Genomic DNA, 23,834 nt, shown 5'->3' with positions numbered 1-23,834 from the left:
TAGCGTAGCCCATGGTTAACCCTTGCCTGTAGTGACATAACTTTGAGACACTCAGTGGGGACTTTGCATGAGTTATCAAGTTGTAACATGCAGATGCTCAAGTTTTAAATGCCCTAATTATGGACTGAGTATAATGAGTAACTTCACTCTTTAATTAATCTAAACCTGAGATATTGCATATTTGGCAACTCTGAATATCAGGTGTGTTTTATGCAAAAACTGATAATATATAGTTATAGAATGTTTTTGTGCACACACAATTTTAAGACAAGTTTCTTTGGATAAATCCAATATCTTTTAGTAGACCAAATAAAATAGTTGGAAAAACTCTTCTTTGCAAGCTTTTGGATACAAACACCCTTCTTCGGGCTGAGGAAGCATCTGCAGTTGTTCTGAGCTTTTCCTGGATGGGATAGAATAGAAGCCAGAGGTCAGTTAGCAAGAATGCCAGTCAGCGAAATGCAAATTGAGGCAGTCAGTGGGTGAGAAACAGGTGGGGGGAAGGGGAGATGTAGACCTGGTGATAATATGTAGCTTGTAAATAGTAGAGAGGTTATCTGGGGTATCAGATGTTAGGCAGGTTATAATGTGCCATAAAGCCAATGTCTATATTTAGTCCATGATTTTTTGTATCCAGTAGGTTGATGAAGTGAAGTTCGTAGGCTTGTCTGTGAAAGGCATTTTGTAAATTCCCTTTGAGGATTAGAACTGAGAGGTTGGGGAGACAGTGGCTGTCTTGTGAGAAATGTGCCCCCACAGGCAGTTGGGTAGTTCTTGTCTTTGATAAATTTTCAGTGTGTGTTCATTCTGGTATGCAGCTGTTGTTTGGTTTCTCCTACATATTTTCCATCAGGGCATTTGGTGCACTGAATGACATATATTACATTTCTGGAGGTGAAGGTAAAAGATCCAGGAATGGTGATGGTTCTGTTGTGGGGTGTAGTTATTGTGTGTGTTGTGGGGGGGGAAGGTGGATATGTGTTGGCCGGGTTTACATTTATTGTCATGGCATGGTCTGGATCCATTCAGTGTGTTTTGGGCCATAGGAAGTTTGTTTCTGGTGATGAGGTTGGCGAGGTTCACTGCTTGTTTAAAGGCTAAGATAGGTGGTTCTGGGAAGATCTCTTTAAGAACTGGGTCTCCTCCTAGTATGGGTTGCAGTTGTTTGAGGATTTTCCATATAGTTTCCAGGGAGGCATGCTATGTCATGACTAGTGGTGTGCAATTCATGGGGATTTTCTTTCTGTACTGCAGCAGTTCTTAACGTGGTATCTGGGTGGCTATTTCAAAAGTGCAACCTATCTCTTTGGAGGAATGTTCTTGCTGAGTGAACGCCCTTTTGAGCTTTGTGAGGTAATGATCACAGGTGTTCTGCTCAGTGTAAATTTGGTGGTACTGGGGGGCTTGACTGTATATTACAGCTTTCTTGGTGTGTTTAGGGTGATTGCAGGTTCTGTCCAGATATGTATGTTGGTCCATGGGTTTCTTGTACCTGGCAGTTTGTACTTTACCATTCTGGATAGTGATCATAGTATCTAAAAAGGAAATGTTGGTGCTGGAGTATTCAAAAGATAGTCTGATGGAGGGGTGATGATTATTGAGTTTCTGATGGAAATCAGTTAGAGATTGCAGGTTTTCAGTCCAAATGATGAAGGTGTCATCGATATATCTTAAGTATAGCAAGGGTTTGATGGTGTAGCCCTTGAGGAATTCTTCTTCCAGGTGGCTCATAAAAAGGTTGGCAAATTGTGGGGCCATTTTGGTGCCCATAGCTGTGCCCATGGTCTGGAGGAAGTGTTGGTTATTGAAAGTGAAGTTGTGGTGTGTGAGGATGAAGTGTATAAATTCAGTAATCTCTTTAGGTCAGTACTCTGAGTTATAATCTTGCTCTTGTATATATGTAAGGGAGGCTTAGATGCTATCCTGGTGTGGGATGTTGGTATATAAGCTGGTAATGTCCATGGTGCCTAGGTGGATGTTGCTGGTAAGGTGGTCTATGTTTTTAAGTTTTTGTAGAAAGTCTATTTATTGTGTCTTGGACAAAACTTGCTGTTTGGGTGACAGGAGGTTTTAGGATTGATTTGATGAAACCTGATATTTCCTCAGTTAGAGTTCCCTGGTTGGATCTGAGGTCTGCCAGGATTCCATTGTTTGTGGATTTTAGGGAGTATGTAAAAAGTGCCGGGGTTGGGATCAAGTTCTGCAGTTTTTCTTGTAGTTCAGATGGAAATGATTTGATGGTAGTTTTGAGTTTTAAAGTGAAAAGGGGAGTAGGATCTTCCTCTAATTTTTTGTAGCAGGTGGTGTCAGAGAGTTGTCTGTTGGCTTCTTTTATGTAGTCTTCATGGCTAAGAATAACTATAGCTACTCCTCTACCTGCTGGTTTTATTACTACGGTGGTTGGATCTTAGAGATTCTATGGCCCTTCTCTCTGAGAGGGAGAGGTTATTACGGTGGCGTGTGCTATTAGTTTTAAAGTCTGCCATCCAATTTGTCACACATGCATGCTGTGCAGCATAATTTAATACAGTAAAAGCTCTGTTATCCAGCATCCCCTGGGAATGCCAGATAACAAAATATGCTGGTTAATTGAGCGGCCCTGGCCGTTGCTTCTCCCTCTGCGTCTGGGGCATCCCTCTGCCCCTCCTGTGGCATTGCCGCCTCTCTCACCACATTGCCACCCATCCTGCAGGCCCTGAGGGCACTTCCAGTTTCACTTTATCTTACAAGTGGGCATGCCAGTTAGTGTAGCATGCTGGCTTGTAAGATGCCGGATAGCGCAGCTTTTACTGTAATATTCTTGTTTTTAAATTTGTTATGTGATTAGTGATTGCATGCTGATTTTTAGATTATGTATTCTGCTTTCTTTTAGAGTATCTTCCTTGACTTGACTCATATATGTTGAGGGAAGAAAGAGTGGCCATTTAAAATTTTTTCATTTAGTGAAAATGAAAACAAAAGCCATTGTTTGCTTTTTATTCCCTAAATTGTTTGACATCACTTGTCATAATGAAGCATGCTTTAGTTTGTTTTCTTGTTTCCAAAAGGTGACAACACATCCTTACTGACATATTTTGACTCAGCAACTAGGCTGTTTAATGTATAGCAGATGCTAGAGAAGGATGGTATCACAGTGGTAGTACACTTCATACATCACAGCAGGCAATTCATACTCAATGACATCATGCCCTAGAGCAGCAAATATGGCTTGGAAACTCCCTTGCCAATAGACAGATTCTTTTTCTTAATCCATTTCTTTCTGAATGTGTACCTGATTCATTCCAGATGTTCTCAGATTTAATGATTCAGGAAACTACTCTCTTAAAATGAGGCTTAAATACAATCTTCCATTGGCTTTCTGACAGAGATCTGTGTTCCTCTGTCAGCCTCAAACCAATGAAGTTTTTCACAGAATTCCATCAGCTGTGGAGTTAATGTGGGAGCTCTACTCAATGAGCAATTAATGGTCTTTTAAAAATCATGTTTTCTTCCTCTATGGAGTAATATTTTGTGAAAAATGGATGGCTAGCTTAACATTGCCATAATTCCATCAGTTTGATATGACTCACTATGTCAGATAAATAGTCACTGTAGGAAGCCATAATGTTATAATGGCCTGCAATGCTATATTCACTGTTATTGTTTGCCTTTTTGAAAAGCTTCATTCTTCACACACATTCTACTATTCAGAATTAATTGACAGCGTTCTTTGGTCACGTTTCTGTGCTACTTCTAAACATGCTAACACTGCAAAATCATGAAAGATTATTTCTCCATTCATTTGCATTCAGTGTACTAGAGTAGAGGTAAAAATAAGGTTTTATTGGGAGGTTGATGCATTTTTAACCATGTCCCTTAACAGCAATTTCTAGACATTCCTGAACCTTCCACATGGTGAATATTTTGTTAGATTTCTTCATTTGTTAAAATTACCCATGCATCCAAATTAATCTTAGCAGTTTTTCATTTGTTTATAATTTCTGGAATTTTGATTTTCATATTAAATAATAGGAATGATGTTATTCCCCCCCCTCCCCCCCGCATATTTGTATCATTAGAAGACCCTAGTAGTTAGTCTTCTATGCCTTGGTAGAAGGATTTTCATGCTTTTCAAAAGAAAAGCGAATAGAGTATTTAATACAGAATTCTCAGGGCCAAATGCTGCAACACATGCTTGGGCTGGAGCTCCATTGATTTTATTGAGAGGTTGGCACACATCAGGATTGCAAGATGGGGCCTAAATGGGCATGCTACACTTCCTCCTTACTGCATCTGGGACCTCTGCCGAGAAGCCACCCACACAGACCAGCTCAGCATGCACCACTTCCTACATATTAGACTGCCTAAGAACAGCCCTGAGCATCCACCAGGAACTAGACCACATAGACACTTCCTGAAAGTGTCTCAGAAGTGTGCAGCAGGGCCCTGCTAAGGTGCCCGTACAACCTCATTTCTAGGATTTGGTGAGTGCTGAATAGGAGCAAGAAGATGAACCATGCATCTCAGTAGTGGTCCTGGGCATGGCACAGGGGTCCTATATACATATCTTAATTTGTTGCATCTTTGGACTCAGATTGTAAGGGGGATTCCAGGTGCAGCTTTCCTCTTGCAAATTTTGCAATGGTATGGTTTAACACCCTCAATACATTGCTGGTGCAGATCTTACCTTTTAGAAGCTGAATTCCTAATTGTAGGTGCAAATCCAATTATTTAGACGTTGGTATATTAGGATTTGTGACTAAGGTTAATTGCTGCCAGAAATTTTTAGGAACAGCTTTTGCAGATTTCATTTCTCATGCAATGTGAAATCAAGCTTTAATTTTAGACTGCAAGAAGTGGACAAAGGTTATTATAAGTGAAAATGGGTTAATGAAATGACTGTTATGAAAAGTGCTGTGTTATGTGGAGAAGCAGTTGAAGAAGTTGCACTGATGAACATAAGGGCCAGAATTCTGTTACTCTCTTGAGCCTACATGGCAGTTTTTCAGCCTCATAAGTGGATTTTTGGGACTTCTTCATATATTGGAGTTCTGTTGCTCCTGTTACCTGTGCAAGGTGGACATGTAGACTCTGTGTATACTGAGTGCGCAGTAGGCTGCACTCCGTCTGTGAGCTACACAACTATGTACAGGTTTCCCTCACTTTATGCAGGTTCTGTACGTGCGAATTCGCTTTTATGTGATGACCCTTTTTAAACCAAAAATTTGTTATATGCAAGGTAAATTCACTCTTATGCGAATGGTGTGGTGGAAGCCTGCAGTCAGCTGCTTTGTGCAGTGCATGGTGGGAGTGATGCACACCAAAATATAGTCTCCTACATGCATCTGTGCTCTTTGCTCATTGTCTATGACACGTTTCTGTAGTTGCCATCCTCATTATGGTAACATTCACCACCACCCTGTGCTTGTGGGTCCTGTCTGCTGTTGGTGAGTACCAAAATTGTCATGTGAAGGTGGTCAAAATGGGTCTGGGTGTCAGTACAGTCAAAGTCTTGGAACGTATCCCTATTTATTACATTGTAAAGTGGGTTTGCTTTATGCGAATTTGAGCTATGCTCCGTTTTCCAGGAACGCATGTACAGCGTAAAGCAAAGGAAACCTGTACACATGCCCAGCATACATGCATAAGTTGCAAAATCTTAGGTGGACAAAAACCTATGGCTAATAGGTGTTAGGTGCCAGGGAGTGGAGAGGCTTCCCTATTTTTAGCACCAATATCTGAGTGGTTAGTGCTGTCACCCAGGAATTGGGAAGTCTGAGATTTAGGCCCTTTCACCCAATGGAGGTTTGAACTGATTATCTCTTTGATCTTCCAGCACAGTGCTCAAATTCCACACTCACAACAGAGTAGGCATTATCCAGGCCTCTCTCTAGCTCTCCTTTGGAAGCAGGACCCCAGGAGAGCCAAGAGAGGGAGATATGTAGCGCCAGAAGAAAGAGAATATGCTAGAAAACATGGGTGACTGGTGCCTCCCAAGTCTGGGGGGGGCACCAGATTGCCAACGGGGGGGTCCCCCAGTGGCCAATCACCAAACCAGCTGCAAAACCAGAAGTGCACTTCCAGTTTCAAGGCTGGCACTTTTAGGGTGTGCAGGTGCACCCATGTGCACCTTTGTTCATCGCCAGTGCTGGAAAACATGTTGGCTTAGTGAAATGGCTGCTGCTCTGAAAAGGTCTGCCTCTAGAGAAGCAGAAACTTCCCCACAGCTCTCCATCCATTGTATCCAATCACTATTAAATGCATGGTGAAATGATTCTGCTTCAAATCAACTGCTGGAAAACAGACGGAGGAATGCCTAACCTGCGGCCTGCTGTTTAGAGCACTGTGCTGGGAAGTTGTAGAGATGCCAGTTCAAAACACTGTCTGTAACCTAGGTATCCTTTTTCCTGTGTGAATGTCGTGATCACTTAGCTACTGAGGCTAAACTATGGGAGGGTAGTTGATGTCCTCTTCCAGAACTTATGCTCATGTAAGTGTGTACGTGGCCGTGTTACTTTCTGGCCAATGCATAGCTTACTCCATATGCTTGGAATGCATGCATACATTTACTTACAGGTGCACTCTGCATGGGGCATACAACTGCAGGCTGTATGTAGGGGTCAAAAAACTTTACTTAATCAGCTGGGTAAATACCATTAAGGCACACAAATGGTAATAACATTCCATCCCTAAGGATTAACTCTGAAGACTTCCAGAATATTTTTACTCAAATACTCCTCCCTCCCAAAGTCTCCAAACCTTTTGGGGCTAAGTTGTGATATAGATATGGATGCTAAATTCTTGAGCATTCTTGATGAGGGTAAGTGTTAGCTTACCTTGCATCTTCAGGATAGTGTACCAGAATAGCCTGTTCTTAAGGCTACTTCATTCGTGGAAATCGCCTTATCAGCATCTGTTCTGTGTGTGGTATTCATACAACAGAGTTTAAATGCTCAAGTCAGAGTGGGAGGTGCAAAAGAATATTAGGTACTTTACACATACAAACAAGTCATTTTAAAGAATTTCATTCTGAGCTGGTGTTCAGTGAATAAGACACTGGAAAAATAAGATCCGTGTAAATCCCAGATGCAATGGATCCTTTGCGGGACTTCTGATAAACTCTATTAGAATTTTTATCATTAAAACTGTTTGCCGTGCTGAAATGCTCTTGATCAGACAGCTGATTTCCCCACAGTACAGTGTGAGTGCTAAGAAATCAGGATAGTGTGGGTGTATTTTACATTAATAATGGGAGGACCCTCTTAGTCACTTTTTGGCTAAAATATCCTATTGGCACTTTTCCCTTATGTGCTTCAGGAAGGCTCTGCCCCTTTCTGACCAGCAGCAATCATACCCGAATCATTTTCCAGAAAAAGTAAGTCTCGGATCCTTTTACACTGATGATTAAATCCAGACTGGTGATGTTTAGGGTGTTTTGGTACTTCTGCCTGTTTTATAATTTACACCCAATATCTTTTACACCTTTTACTTTACCAACCCATTTAACTCCAGGAATAGTAGATTTGTTTTTTTAAGATTTTATTCTGTGTTTTCTTTTTATTAACTTTTCTTGCTCTAGTTTGGTCAGAATGCCTAAATGCGCAGTAAATGCTAATGATAGGCGGGTGCGTGTATATATATGTACATATGTGTGTTGGTATATATATGTGTGCATGGGTGGATCTAGATTTATGAAAAGGGGGATGTATAGGGGGGCACACCACCACCTATATCACAATACATATTTTCTCCAGTGAAAGACAAACTAGATGCTTTATGATTATGCAAGGGGACCAGAGTTCTATTATTTAGTTTAAGGTCAAAGCAAAAACAAATATAACTTTAGAAATGTGCACTAATTTGCTAGATTATATATAAAGTTGGGGCTGGTTCTGGCTCATGACAAACTGGGCAGAAAATAGTCAAAATAATCAAAAGATTGTGTCATTATTCTAGTAGCCATAACAGTTAAATCTGTGTCTTTTTTTCAGATTCGTAAAAAAAATCTAGCCTACTTGAGTGCCTTGACCATGCCTCCCATACTTCACTGTCAGTCATTTCTGCACCCAAGTTAATATTACTATACCTGAGTTAGCTAAAGCAAAAAACAGTCTGCAGGGCTGTGAAATAGAAAGACACTACCAGGAATGGCTAAGGAACAGCAACATTGCAAAGAAAAGATAGTTTGAATAGTGGAACATCAAGACTGTTACAAAGAATAGTGGGTCATTAACACCTGTGGAGTGGAAGAAGATTTAACAGGAATTGGGGAGATGATAATGAGAATATGAAGCCAGTTGACTACCTCAGTTAAGATAGAGCTGTTTAGAAATGCTACTGTCTCTTCCAAGAAGTTGGTTTTAAAGTTTTGGTTGGGCAATTAAAGGCTATGAATTTGGATCCACCCCACCATGTCTGTATACAAATTGAGAGTGCACGTCTGTATGAATAATCTAGGATGGTTATATTATGAAGGTGTGCTGGGAAATATTCAGAATGAATCCCTATAGTTGTTATTTATGCACACTGAGGTTGTACCTCGGAGGCCCAGTCATTGTAATAGGTAATAGGAATCTGTTGTTCTAGATCCAAAAAAAAGCACAGAATAAAAGGTACTGTTGGCCCCAAAGGATTTATACTATCTTTATAAAATTCTACAATTCAGGGAATTTCTAAATTCATTTTCAGTATAGTAGCCTTCTTGATACCAAGTGGCCCGTCTTTGCATTTTTTTCCTTTCAGCAGAGTAGCACATGGCAAGGAGCTTTTCAAAAAGTTACTAAAATGTTTTAATAACCCTGAGGAGGTATAACGTATTGTTAATATAAGTATTGTATTAATATAACAATACTTTATAGCTCCACAACACATTTTTCATTGTTAAAGTACTTTATGAACCATAACTATTTAATTCCCAGAATACCTCTGTGAAGGGATGGTAAGTAAAATAAATAAAACTGTCTCCATTTTCCAAATGAGTTAAATGAATGCTGTAGGTGCAAGGAGAGTCAGCATTAGAGCTAGGATTAGAATTCATGAATTGCCGGCTTTCCTGTCCTGTGCTGATGCTGTTGAGCCAAGCATCTCATATATAATGTCCATTTAATACTAGCTCTTTAATCTGGCATCAGTTGAGCTGTGCCAGTTCTATAGTTGGAATGAAGAATAAATGAAGAAGTGGTGAGGCATTTAATGTATACTTCTGTTTACAGTGTTGATGAAAGAACCTCCTATCTGGCACTGGGAGCGGTCAAGAACATTTCACTGAATATTTCCATCTCTAACATTGGGGACGATGCCTATGATACCAATGTGTTCTTCAACTTTTCCAGGGAGCTCTTCTTTATCAAAATGTGGCAAAAGGTAAGAAAGGCTAATCTCCCTGAGAACAGACTTTTAGTAGTATTGCCAATTTATTACAAATATGTTGAGAGCAAATTGAGACTTGGTATAAACAGTCATAACTCAAATGAACACCACAGATTTATGCCCCTTTGTTTCAGGCCTGACCTTGTCCAAGGGTCTTTACATAAGCCGTCTCTTTTGTGGATTTAATTTGTGTAGATGATGCACATCACATTTCTGTAAATGACACAGGACTGCTGTTTTGTTGATGTTCAAATGGTTATGGGAGATATGTTAGCAGGGAGATATGCTAGAACACAGATGTGGCAAAAATAGAGGGTGATATCTTGTCCCCATTGAAACCAGTTGAGTTGTAAAATCAACAACAAATTTTGTTAGAAGAAATCTCATAACCTTTTTAGGGCCTGTCCCACTGCCATCAAAATCAATCAGATGTTTACCAGGAAGAAGAGCAGGCCTTTATGTGGTTTGAATGGTTTTATATTTTTATTCTGCCATTTATGCATGGATTAATTGGAACATCAGTTGCCTCCTTGGTTCCTATTAGACAATCCTGCCTGGAAACAAATTCAAAATTATATGATTTTTCTACTACTCTTCTGGCTCCAATGTATAATGGAGAAAACTGGGATGATAAACTGCTAGAAAGAATAATTTCTAGAAGTAGATAACATTGCTGCGTGTTGTATCTCACTCTTTAGTGAATTTTCTAGTAAATCAAGCCAGCATGTGATAAGCAACATGGATCTAATCAATATATAATCTTGGATTTTCAAAATCCTTTAGCTATACCAATGGTAATACACTCTGCTTTCATTCCTTATGCTTCTCCAATTCTACCTCTCTCTTTTTTTTTGGTAATAAAGTGCTTTGCAAATGTTGAGCTGTTATACTCTACAGCATGCATGCATGACCCACAACCCATGGGCCAGATCCAGGCCACAGAGCCATGTCATCTGGCCTGCAAGACTTCCTCTGGGTCCAGAGATTCGTTGAGATGGAGAGCGGTGGCTGCTTTCCTGCTGCTAAATTTCTGAACTCCTGGGGGCGAGACTTGTGGGCCAGATAGCATGGAACTGTGCACCAGATAGGGCACGCAGGACTGGGGTGCCAGTGCAGGGCCTGATCCCAGTGTGTGGGGTCTGATGCAGGTGTGCAGAGGCAGGTGGAGGCAGCATGGGGCCTGATCTGGACTTCTGGGACTGAGGAAGGCAGCACAGGACCCACACAGTGCTGTGCCTGCTTCTGGCTCATAAAGCCTGACCCAACCTGTGAACTGGCCCTGTGCCACTCATCCGGCCACAGGGCCAAAAGGTTGAGTCCACCAATCTACATCAATCTCTGTCAAAAAGCTCTCCCATCAATATAAACTACTTAGCTGTTGGCTTTCTAGTTTATCCAGTTGGGATTATAGCCTTGCAGATGCTGCCTCAGTACAGGTATTGCCTGCTCCCTAAGATCTGTGGACAGGATGTGTCTGAAATATTAGTTGCAACTTCCATAGGCCATTCCCATCCCCTGACATATATACACACATACACGCATACATCTCCGTGTGTGTGTGTGTGTGTGTGTGTGTAGGGATATTGTTTGTAGTTGATCATTGCCCAGGCAAAAACCCAAACATAAAATCCTGAATAGAAGCAATGACTCGCAAGAATTTCTGAGTGAAAGAGTCTATGGTTGCAAAGAAGCTCGTAGCAACAACTGTCTTTTAATGAATATCACCCAAGTGGAAGGGGACTCCTTTTTCCATGTACATACTTGATACTCTTCTCAGTAGAGGTGAACCTTAGAATAAGAGACCACCAGGTTAGATTGATTGGCTTTTATAATCTGCCTCTGATATTCCTCTTGGTGTACTGTAACTGAGTCTCCTGTTTGGTTTTCCAAATGTCTCCAGAGTAATTTCCTATAGGTTAAATGCAATGAGTTTTCATATGGTGGTTATACTTACTTGTAAGTGGGTGGATAATAGACTCTTTTTAGAAAGCCAAGCTTCCTTGACACATAATATAGTCATATAAGGGACATTGAGATGCAAAGCTAAATATGATGATTTAAAAGAGAACAACAGCCCAACTCAGTGGCTGGAAGCTCAGTGTGTTACCGTTGTTGGCCTTCTTTAATTTGTGGACTTTGATTTTTCATGAGCTATCACAGTGCCATTACTTGGCAGAGCTGTTGCTGCTGCTCCTTCTCCTTCACAGGAGCAAATAAGGGTACATTGACCGATATTTAAAAGGCTTCATTTATTCCCATGTCTTATTTTCCTTTTGCTCTGCAGCCAGTGCTCATTGCCATGGAAAGAAGCCCAACATTTCCTTTCCATAGCTTCTTACAGTCAGTCCTTCAACTGGGGGAGACAGGCTGCAGTTATGCTTTAACACACACGCGCGCGCGCACACACACATACACGCGCGCGCGCACCCCCCCCCAATAAATATTCAAATATTCAAAAAATCGAAATCTGTATTTCAAAATGCCAATGACTTGAAGGTTATGGGTGAACTAATAATTTTTATTAATTATAGGAGTTAATAGAAAGTTTCATTAACATTGAATTTTGTAGATTTAGAAAATTTATATATATACATGCATATAAATATATACCGCTAGTAGCACTGCTTATCATGATAAAACTTTGGCTAGTTGCTTCTAACTTTGCCAGAGTTTAATTGCTCCCAGTCAACTGTCTGTCTCGAGCTAGATACTTTAGAAAAATTTCATCCGAAGTAGTTAAGTGCTTTCCAGGTCTGAGACTAAATTTGGGTGGCTTTTCACAGGAATAACAGGTTTGCCCATGACTTAAAGTCCACAGCTTTGGCAAATTTTAATTTTATGTTCCAAAGAATGGTGTTGCAAGAGCATTTGAAAGAAAGCATAACCAGACCTTTTCTAGCATGAACTACAAAATTATTTTTTCCTAGCCCTAGGCCTGAGCAAGTACGATTCTGAGCCTTTCTCTAGTGTTTTTTTCTCCTTAAGTTGTCTTAAGAGCCTATTACCTACATACACTTCTATATATAAGATTATCAAATATGCCCCCATGTGTAAAGATGATGATTATTATTGTCATCATTTTACAGTTGAAAGAACTGAAGCCCAAACTGGTTTAACTACTTGCTCAGAGCTAGCCAAATGAGTAAGAGGCATTGTCAGGAATATAACTTGAGAGTCTTAACTGTTTGAAACAATTTTACAGGTATAGTAAGGCATAAGATAGTATGTTTTCTCACTTGTCAGTAAAACCTCTAATTCAGAATGTATCCACTGAGGAGACAATTCAGTGTGTAATGCAAAAGGATTTTAAATGAAAAATGCAAAAGAATAAGTCTGACCTGTTCTTTAGGAACAAGACTTTTTACTATTCTAAGAATATTTTACCCTGTTTGTGTTATGATTTTGAAAGCACTTCCCATTTCTGTAAAGCTAAGCATAGAGATGTAACAACTACAGATTTTTATGATCCAATAATCTGAACTATGTTTCAGATTAAACATTGTAAGGGCTTGAAAAATTCACTTAATGGTGATCAGACAGATCCCTTGGTGTGTGTGTGTTGCTGGCAAGCACAAGGAGGGGTGGGGTGGTAAGCCGTCAGTTCCTGAATAATGTAACTTTTATACGAATTGATGTTGTGATTTCTGAGTGTCTGCAGGAGGACAATGACTTACTGCTGGCAGTGGTTGTTAGTAGTAGGTACTTTCCTACCTACTCATCAACTGGTGTAGGTGGGATGAAAGCATTTTCAACTGTGACAGATAGAGTGAGACAGGCCTGGTGGAATGTGCCTGTGGTGTTTTCTCTAATAGTCCTGGAAACAGCCCCTTAAATAAAACTCTGCTCTTATGCAGCACTTTTCATCCAGAGTTCAAAGCATTTTACAATGGAAAATTGGATTCCAGGAGCTAGTCCATTTTCAACACTACTGAAGGGCAAATAGGTTGGGGAAGCCCATAACTGACAGTCATTTCCAGCCAGGGGTGATTTCTTTATTTTTAGTCAGACTCCTAGATGCTGCAGTCAGTCAACTTGAAGGCTTCTGTGTTTCTCTAGCTTCTCGCAAGCAACAGATGAGTGAAATTATTAAGAGTCAGGCTTAGAGCAGAGTGAACAGTATTTGAGAAGTTCAGCCTGTTTCTGACAAGGTCATTTCCTTTGATTTAGTCATTATTCATATTTATTTAGTGAGCTTGTTCCTAAGACTTTTATACTAATACATTCAGTTAGTGTTGCCAAATTCTGTTTAATCAGATATATTATGTGGCTCCCCACATCCAAGTCTGGCATGTAGCTTTAGTTGTGTGGCTAGTATTAGTTATCCAGTAAATTTTTCCTATCATATTCTAATTAGAATTTAGCCAGTGTTTAGAAAATAAACCTTAGTTGCTTTCTCAGTCACTTATCTTATTCAGTTAATACAATGCAAAATCCCAAGGGTCCTTAAGAGTCAAAATTCCCATTGAAATCAATAGTTTAAGCCCAGACTTTTAAAATGATTGAGGTGTTGCTGTCCTCAAGACTGCAAAATCTAAGACAGCCAAGTCTCATTTTACCTTAGACTTTTAGATGGCGATTAGTCATTTAGGGGGTGACCTGAGGAAGGGCTTTTAGGCTACAGACAGAAATTACACGTAAACTGGTATAAGTAATCGGAAACTGGTTCAAAACTGTAACATAACAGAAGTTCAGTGCACATAAACTGTTTTTAAAATGGCCTAAGCAAGTTTAAGATAAACCTGGATAGATGTAGTATCAGACTTAACTGATTTAGGTTAAATCAATGTATTGAACTTCTGTCCCAGATCCCCTCAAGATTCAATTTAACTCACAGTCCCCCAGCCTGCCAGGATGCTTTGCATCTCCTCCACGAACCACTCTTTCTCAGGGTGGCTGGGCTACCCTTGGCCCAAGCTGTCTGCTCCAGCTAAGTTGGAAAGTGTGCTGTAGTGCCCCTCTGGCTTCTGGCCTGGGCCACTGCAGGCGTGTGGCTGCATTTCCAGAATCAAAAGTTAATGTCTGTCCACTTGCTTATCTGTTCAGTCTACGCAGCTAAGACTAACCTTCAGCCTCAGGCTTTTTGACTGTCTGTACTTAACCTTAATGCCCAAAAGCTTGCCTCCCAGCTATACAATTAGATCCATAAAAGATATAATTAAAAATCCTTGTGTCTCATACATTTCCAGGAGCATTGTGCCTACAACAGCACTCAAACCCAGCTAAGGCATTTAGATATCTTATTGAAATTCAATGAGATTTAGGTACTTAAGTCTCATTCAGAGGCAATGGGACTAAGGTTTTTAAGTAATTTGGCCATTACAACACTGAGTAAAACAGTGCCTTAAATGCCTTTGAATGTGGGCCATTTTATAAATACTGGCTGAATCCCTTGTTAAAAATAGATATTGGCTGAATCCCTTGTTTTCCATCATTCCTTGGCTTTATATCAGCTAGTGTGCAGAGAAAACATAATATAAGGCATAGCAGAAAAATAACGCAATTTTTAAAAAATTTAATTAGCTATTAACATTAAAAGTAGGTAAACTTTACATGGTAAATTTATTTCAGGAGAGTACAGAGAATCATTGCTACAGAAATACTGCCAGGCAACTTTTCATGGCAGAGATCTGATAATATGACTTTTTGGGTGAAGTTAACTGAATATAAAGTGTAAATAAAAGTAGCAATTTACAAATTGTAATAATTTGCAGAATAAAACTCTGCTTTAAAATTTTATAACAGTTGGAGATCTGCAGATTATAAGTGACAGCTGTGTCTTTAATCATTCAATGTTCTTGGAAGAACAAATATATGTGCAAAGGAAGGAGCCATTCATTCCTTTTTGTATCACTATTTGCTATGTATGTTCAGAATGTTTCTGGTAAAGATGCTTTGTGATTGATATGCAGGTAGCTTTTGTAAGTCCCTATGCCTTATGTTTCCCTTGAGAAAGGGAGGAAAATATGAGTAAAATTCAACCTGTACAAAGGGCAATACTTAGCCTACTATATATTTAGATATTACATAAGTGCTCATAGACCAGGGGTAGGCAATGTCTTTTGGCTGGAGTGCCGAAAAAACCACAGTGTCTACCTTGTAAGCTGCCGGAGCGCCAGCACACCACAAAAACAAAACTGTGGCGGAGGGGGTACATGACAGGATGCACTGCATATTTAATACTATTAATAATCATGAATGTTGCTTTTTTTTTTTACAGTAAATAGAGAGCTGGTGTCAGGCGGGGAGCGGGGGCTGCCCCAGGGCTCCCCTACTCGGGCCACAGCGGGGACCCAGCAGCACCAGAGGTGGGGCCTAGCCAGCCTGTGCAGCTCTGTGGGGATCAGGCGCAGCTACCCTGCCCACGAAGGGACACTGCCTGGCTGGGGCAGGACACCAGGCCCAGGGAGCTCTTTGCTTGGTCTCTGTGTGTGCTGGGTACAGCGGGAGTGGGAGCTGCAGCCACAGGCTGTTCCCTGGGCTCCAAGCAGCAGCCACAGCCAGTGCTCAGGGCTGAGCCAGCCAGAAGCCCGCAGTGCAGTGGCTCTCTGCAGTGCCTGCCCTAGCCCGGGCCCCTCGAGGGGAGCTGCAGGTGGGCAAAGCCAGGACCTGGGCAGGCTGAGGCAGCCACAGTAGCTGTTCCCAGTGTCCAGGGGGCTCCCGCAGCCAAGCCCCTGCAGCGGGGACGGCTCTGCCCTGCCTGCACTGTGCTCAGCATGCAGGGAGGCCGATCCCAGAGAAGGAAGCCCCCCGAGCCCCATGTCCTGCCCTATGCATGTGCACAGGGTGGCTGTGGCCCATCCCTGTGGAGCTGCGTGGGCTGCCCAGGCCTCACCACGGGTGCCGCTGGGCACCCCCACCTGCCCACCCACCACAGCTCGAGCCCACAGAGCCCTGGGGAAGCCCCCACTTCCTGCCCAGCCCCCACCTTCCTAAGGGCCCCCCACACTGCCCAGCCCCTGCCCTGACCGCCCGACCCCAGCACTCGGCACCTTGGTGCAGCCCCGGGTGGGACAGGTCATCTGCCTGCCTGGGCAGCTCCCTCCAGGGCCAGCCGGGCTGGAGGAGTAGCCTGGGGGCAGTAAAGCACAGACACCTGTGCTCCTCTGGCTCTGCCCGGTGCCTGCCGTGGCACTGCAACTTCTGGCTGTGCAGAAGAGCCCAGAGCAGCAACTTTAAAAAAACAAACAAAAACCCCAACTTCTTTGTGTGCCTCCTGGCGTGCCAGGAAAATGTCTCTGCATGCCACTAATGGCACACGTGCCAGGGTTTGCCGACCCCTGTCATAGACCATGTTGTTCCTCCGTGCAAGGTAGAATTTCCCCTCAAAAGAGGAAAAGGAAGAAACACAGATTGCAGTATAGTACACTGAAAGAAACAAAAATTCCAATATATTATAAGCTGTATTTACTTAAAAATCCAGTCTTCCAGGGGAAAGATCACCTTACTGTGTCAGGAAAAGCAGTAAATGCTCCTTTCTTTTATTTCTTATCCCTTGCATTAACAGTGGTTTCTCTAGATCTCTATTCCCAATACCCTGGTGTATTAAACACCTTAAGGATAAAGAACATAAGTTCAATACTGGCAGCTTTTATGGTTTTGTAACATAAACTGTATTTTGTATTTTTCTAAATTTAACAGGCCTTTAACATAGGACACAAAAGGAAGGGGATGAATTAAGATTAATGCAGATCTTCTTTTTCAAGAATTAGCATCATGTGAATGTAATGTGTTACAGCAGGAGGAATCAGGCAGGAGTCTGCCAAGTTGTGCTGACTGTTAATTTGGACTACAACTCTCAGAAACCTTCCAGAGGCTGGGGGCAAGGGAAAAAGGAAGAGGAAGCTTGAGGCTGGAGTAAAGGGAAGAGTGTGCAGTGGAGCCAGGACAGTGGGCTGAAGGAGCTGGCTTCAGACTTGAGGGCATCTGGAGGCTATGCTTTGACTGCTTTAGAGACTGAAGGCTTGTTTGGGAACACCCCTGCTTTAGAGACTGAAGGCTTGTTTGGGAACCCCTGCAGAAGTGTGTGTGTGTGTGGGGGGGGGGAAATTGAGGTACTAATGCTGATTTTTTTTTTTTTACCTTTTACCTGTTCCCTCCCTTGGGCCCATTAGCTTGTGACCCTAACCACTATGATTTTCTGTATAAAAGTGGGAACTCCCCCTTGCTTCTTGTGCCAGTATCTGGGGTTGCAGAGTTGGCACAAATTGGTGGTAGCAGTGGGATTGTGAAGGGTGGCTGTTATACAAATGAGGCAAACGGAGATTGGTGGTCACAGGCCACAAGGCACAGGGCAAACTGCTGCAGAAGTGTATAGATTTTGTATGTTTTGTGGGCATTTGATCAGGGAAGATAAGTACCACAGAGGAGGGGGTACCTCATGAATGCTGCATGCACCCAGAGGCTGGGGGGGGCATGGCGACCACCCACAGGCAGTGTGTCGGCGGTGAGGGGGGAGCTCCCGCAGGCAGCCGTGGTGACCAGTGGCAATTGGGGACTGCCTGCAGATGCCACCAGCGGTTTCAGCGATGAGGGGGGTGCGGTTGTGAGTGTCAACTGCCCTCAGGCGATGCTTTTTGCAGGGGGTGCACCCCCTACACGTTGCCACTGAGGTACCCCTACTGGGAGGGGAAAACGCATACACTCCATCTAGTGTCTCAAGGCCTATATTTAATCCAGCATCCTACAGAGGGGAGCAACCAGGATAGGGGGACTGGCATGAACAATTTGAAATGGCATCTGAGTGAAATGGGTGGAATGACGCCACTAAGCTAAAATTCCTGAGTGTCTTGCTTATAGGGAAGGCCAGGGAGGTCTACCATGGGCTCAGCAGGGAAGCTAAACAGGATAACAAGCATGTGACAGTCACCCTCAGGAATACTTTGGAACCAGATGCAGGTCCTGACTGTGACCGTACAGCTTACTTTAGTTGTAGAGTCTTCAGTAGAGTCAGTGCAAGAGTTTGGTGTTGCTCTAAGATGATTAGTTGTAAAGGCCTTCCCACAAGTCAGCCACGGGATACAGGACCAGCTGGCCTATAAAGAGTTCAACAGCAATGCCTTCACTTGGGAGAAGCATGTTCAGCTTCAGTTGGGGAGACCCCATAGCCTGGATGCCATAAAGCTACCCACTGAGATGGAAATTGTGAAAAAAACTGGAGGCTTTAGACATCCAAGCTGCCGAGGCAAGGGTGCAAAAGTTAGGAGCACAAACCCCCAACCTCAGAGTCATCAGCCTTATGACCAGTGATGGAGACATTTAGAGGGATCTGAGGTAAACTTGACCAGCTCAAGAAGAGTATGGACACCCAGTTCCAGAGTAGACCTGCAACGGGTGATTCTCCTGAACCACAGTGGTTTGGGTGTCATCAGGGGAATGCTGATGGATTCTGGCACTGTGACAGCCATGATCACTTCTGAAGGAAATTCCCAGAAAGAAGGTGGTGTTCAGGGAAGGGCAACTGAAGTTGGCAGTGGACAGGGGCCTGTCCACTATTAGCAGACAAAATGACCCACAGAAAGAGGTGCTAATTGCTGGTGTGACAGGTATAAGATACTACCTAGAGTGAAAGCTAAGAGAAGTGCCTTTCCTGTTTCTCCTAGATTCAGGTGCCCAGGTATCTATTGTACATAGCTGGATATGGGAGCAAGCTACAACAGAGAAAGAAAAAAGCCTTCAACTCTATAGGTTAGTGGTCAAGGCAGCCAGTGGAGAAGCGCTTCCAATTCTGGAATAGTGGAGTACAACCATCAACTTTCAAGGCCTGCAGTTGCCATGTAGAATCCCCGTAGCAAAGGCTGCCAATCAAGATACCTTGTTAGGCACTAACTTCCTAAAAAAATGATTAAGTCACTATGAATTTTGCAGATTATTCATGTTCCTTTATGGGGAGGCATTTCCCCTGTATACCACAGATAGGCAAGTGACTGGAATGGTAGTGATAGTGGTAGTAGTGAAGAATCTAACAGTACCTCCTAGAAGTGAAATGATGATCACTGGCAAACTAAAGAGATGGTGCTGTGAAGAAGAGAGCTTATTTGAACCTAAGTTCACTGGTACATTGGGATTCCTAATGGGAACTGCAAGGGGTAGGAGTCACGGGGGTGAAATTCCAGTGTGTGTTGCTAACATATTAACAGAACCACAGGTCACATATCAAGGCATTGTGCTTGGGACATTTAAGACAGGTGTGACTGTCCTGCAGGAGAACCTTAGGTTGATTGCTGCAAGAGTACTGGGTTCAAATAAGAGCCAAAGCTTTAGAGAGCCAGGCGATAACCTTTTGTCGAATGAAAAAAGTTGGAACACAACTTCAATTTAAGTCATCACAGCTTGGAGCCTGAACACATGGGGGCAGTACAAGAAGTCCTGTTGGAGTATGTAGATGCACTCAGCCTTGGCAACCATGACCTAGGGCATACAGGCTTAACAGAGCTCTAGATTAATACTGGCAATGCCAAATCTGTCCAACGGGCCTCAAAGAGTACTCATCTATTTCCAGAACGAGTTTGATCGTCAGCTGCAAAAGATGGTAGAAAGAGGTATCAGGCTTTCCTTCAGCTCATGGGCTGCCCTAGTGGTGTTGGTGCAGAAGAAAGGGGGAGGTGTGCAGATCTGTCTAGATTATCATAGACAAAATGATGTTACTGTTAAGGATGCCTATCCCATACCTTCAATTGATGATTTACTAAGTCTCTTGGCCAAAGCTCAATGGTTCTCCTCCCTTGATCTGGCTAGAGGGTACTGGCAAGTGGAAGTGCACCCAGAGGATAGAGCTAAGAAGCTTTCTACACTAAGAAGGGACTTTTTAAGTTGAATGTGATGCCTGTTTATTTATGTAATGCTCTTAGTACATTTATATGTATTATAGAAGCGGGCAAGCAGATCAGGTGGACAAACACCTGTAATTTACACTGTAGTAAACATCTGTGTTCACAGAACAGAAACCTTGGCCTGACAAAGGAGCTAGGGAGGCCTGCTCATCAGCAGCCAAGATGTTGGTAAAGGCCTCACAGTGGAACCTTCACCAGTACAGACCCCAGTAGGTCCAATAGGGTGCTGCCAGAGGATGCTTCTGGATCAAAAAATGTAGGGTGGGATCCATGGCCTGATCGAAATGAAGATGAGTGAGTGAGTGAGGATGAATAAGTACTTGGTGGAGGATCAAGGTGTAATGTGAATGTGAAGAGTGTAGCAGCATAAGGAACAAGGGGGCAGCCTGCAGCGCTGTGATGACTATTAATTTGAACTACAACTCCCAGAAACCCAGGAAAAGGAAGAGGAAGCTTGAGGCTGAAGTAGGGAGAAGCGAGAGCAGTGTACTTGTGGAACCTGCTCAGCCCTACACAGAGGAGTGCACAGTGGAGCTGGAGATCTCACTGGCTCAGGCAGCCTGAACTGTGGACTGAAGGAGCTGGACCCAGACTTCAGGGCAACTGCAGGCTCTAGGGTGCTCTAGGGACTGATGGCTTGTTTGATGCACCTCTGAAGGTGTGGGTGTAGAAATTGAAGTGCTGAGTATGTTATCACAGTGTTGATGTTTTTGTTTCTTTTACCTATTCCCTCCCTTTGGCCCATTAGCTCATGACCCTATCCCCTATGATTTTCTAGATAGAAGTGGGGATTCTCCCTTGCTGCTTGTGCCAGTATCTAAGGCTGCAGGGTTAGCACATTAGGGTTAATTACAGACAGTCAAAAAGCCTAAGGCTGAATCGACTCAGTTTTTGCAGGTTAGTCTAAACTGCAGAGATTAAACTGAGAAACCACTGGACAGACATTCACTTTTGATTCAGGAAATGCAGCCACATACCTGCAGTGGCTCAGGCCAGAAGCTCAGGGGCACTACAGCATGTCTCTCTGGCATGGAGCCAGCATGGGCCATGTGTTTGCTTCCTCTTCCTGCTGTCCCCAAGGTCTCTGGAATCTGCACTCCACAATCGCAGCAGCAGGGCTCTGCAAGGACAGCTTTGTACTCAGGGAAAGGGAAGTTTAAGCTGCCTCCATGGACCCAGATCCCAGCCGAGGTTTATGTGTGTGGGGGTTAGTCCCTGCCTCCTCCTGCTTAACTGTTCTCTGCTGGAGCAGGCGGCACAGCCCAGCCCAGGGCTGGAAAGCATGCTAGGATGCTGGGGATCGTGATTTAATTTAAACCAGGAAGGGGTCTGGGACAAAAGTTTCATAAACCGGTTTGACGTAAGTCAGTTAAGTCTGATACTACATTCAACCAGGTTTATCTTAAACGAGTTTCATCCATTCTGAAGCTGGTTTATGTGCACTGGACTTCTGTTCTGTTACAGGTTTAAATCAGTTTCTGATCACTTCAACCAGTTTGTGTGTTACTTCTGTCCCTGGCCGAGGAATTTATTCTGTTAAAAAATGCCTTCCCATCCCCATGTGAACTAAAATTCATGATTGTACTCTAAGAATGCTGTGCATAAGCTGGCACTGCTTTTAACACAGAGCTATAGTAATATTATAATAGTCTTTGTAGTAATAAAATTGTTGGGGAAAAACCTGTCTAATGCCTTTTTCAGAACTAGGGCTTAAAATTCAAATTAAACTCAGTTTAAGCATCCTCTACTGAGACCATTAAGAAATACTCAGTTTTCACAACTTTCAATGGCTTATTCTTCGTGGCTTTAGGCGGTTGGTCCTTGGTTTGTTTGGGGTTTTTTTGTAACTTGTATCTAGAAATTTATTGCCATTTGCTGCAAAAGGTCAAATTCATTCTCCAAGGAGTTTCTTTTGCTCACTTTTAAGATAGGCAACTCAAGATGGTGCCATGAGATAAATGAGTGAAACTGCAATACAACTATAACTGTATATTCCTTTTCAGTTGTGCTTATCCCATGGCACATTGTATATCACTGTGCTGTATGGCAGGAAATTGTTCTCCTTCATTTACTAGTCAGACATCTCTTGTGGTGATACTAGGATCTATAAATATAACTGAACCCCTCTCTTAATTTTTTTTAACAGTAAGTAGTATGATCCTATGTCCTTTATGCAGAAAACTCTCTGAAATCTGTGAGTCCTGTTTTTAAAAGGGCTGCACAAATAGGCTCCCAGTACATCCACCTCAGTCAGTTCAGCTAAAGGTATTCTGAATGTGCGCCAACTGTATGTAAAGAGCTCTCTGCTGTCAGTTCAAAAAGAAGTATCAAGTGTTACACAGAAGGCTATGGGCCTTCTTTTTATGCCAGTGCCCCATGGCATTGATGACGCTGCCATGAACGTTTGGAATAAGGCTGGTATGAGAGCAATTTCTATCGGCTCTGCTCCTACGTGCTTTCTTTCTCCTTCCCTATCTTTCTCTTCCTTCTTTCCTTCTTTTGTGGATAAAATGAAAGACCTCAAGGGAGCCTTCACTTTTTCTTGAAAAGTAAGTGAAGTGAAATCTTTTCTCTCTCTGCCCTTCCCCTGACAGCAACTGTTCACCTTCTATGGTGGTTGAAGCAGAATCAGGTTAAAATCATACAGGACAGAAGAAAGAGGGAGGGGGGAAAAATGCTTTCTGCAAAAATTCATAATAAAGCAGTGAAAGAAGAAAGAACATGGGCTCCACTGTGGGCCACTGGCTTTTTGTAGTGCTTGATTCTAAAAGTCAGGAAGTCGTGTGAGAAGGGACAGTTCTCGCACAGTAATATCAACAGAGCCACAGCAACCACGCCATGTGAGATGGTTAGCTAGGCTGATTCCCAGACCCATAGGGATTTTTCAGTCTTACTTTGAGAGGAATCCAGAAAACCTGTGTTGGACTCTTGACTATAACCATCTGCAGAACAGTAATTCAATAATTTCCACTTAGCAAGGGGAAAGGAAAGTGCGCATTAAAAGCTCTTTCATAAAACTGCAGCACCTCTTAAAAATAAAACCTTACAAGTGAACCGCTAAGCTTTTTCTTTTAAAAAAAATTAAAACTGTTTTCAAAATCCCAGTACAATGGATTATAGGTAAATCCCAGGTAATGGAGTATAGTGCTGGACTTCAGCATTGCTGTTGGAGTATGCAGTTTTATTGTACACCACACACTTCCCCCGCATTGTTTATCTGTTGTTGCTATGCAAAATTAACTCTGTATCTTGTGTTCAGGTATCTGTAAATGGGGGAATTGAAATAAAAAATTAATATGACTTTAAAAGGCAATCGGGACTCGTAGTAGAGATGATATCTTTTATTAGACCAACAAGATTTTTGCAAAAAAAAAATTCTTTAATTGCAAGCCTTCGGGCACAAACACCCTTCATCAGGCACATTGGAGAAAAGATTGTAAAAGTTCTCCTGGGTAGAAATGAAAGTTCGTATTTCATAGGATTTCACAGAGGAGTCAATAGATGGCAAACTCCTCTGGGTAGTCAGTTCATAGCTGGTATGGAGACTCTCACCTCCTGTGAGGCTCTGTGATGATGCAAATTACCTTGAAACAGAGGCAGGAGCAGGATCTCAGGTTTCAGGGGGTCACAGTTGCTTCCTGCTTGGGAAAATATGGA

At 42.5% G+C, this 23,834-nt stretch overlaps 1 protein-coding gene across 1 annotated transcript in view; it reads left to right on the top strand.

Moving 5' to 3' along the window:
* ITGA9 (integrin subunit alpha 9) overlaps nucleotides 1–23,834 on the top strand; it is a 373,158-nt gene that overhangs the window by 214,579 nt on the left and 134,745 nt on the right. Inside the window, exon 18 of the mRNA XM_014525097.2 lies at nucleotides 9,192–9,342. Coding sequence (XP_014380583.2) covers nucleotides 9,192–9,342 — 151 coding nt within the window. The remainder of the gene's footprint in view (nucleotides 1–9,191; nucleotides 9,343–23,834) is intronic.

This window comes from Alligator sinensis, unplaced genomic scaffold (genome assembly GCF_000455745.1).
Source record: "Alligator sinensis unplaced genomic scaffold, ASM45574v1 scaffold763_1, whole genome shotgun sequence".
NCBI lineage: Eukaryota > Metazoa > Chordata > Crocodylia > Alligatoridae > Alligator > Alligator sinensis.
The sequence above is the reverse complement of the archived record's forward strand: the minus strand, read 5'-3'. Positions and strand labels throughout refer to the sequence as shown.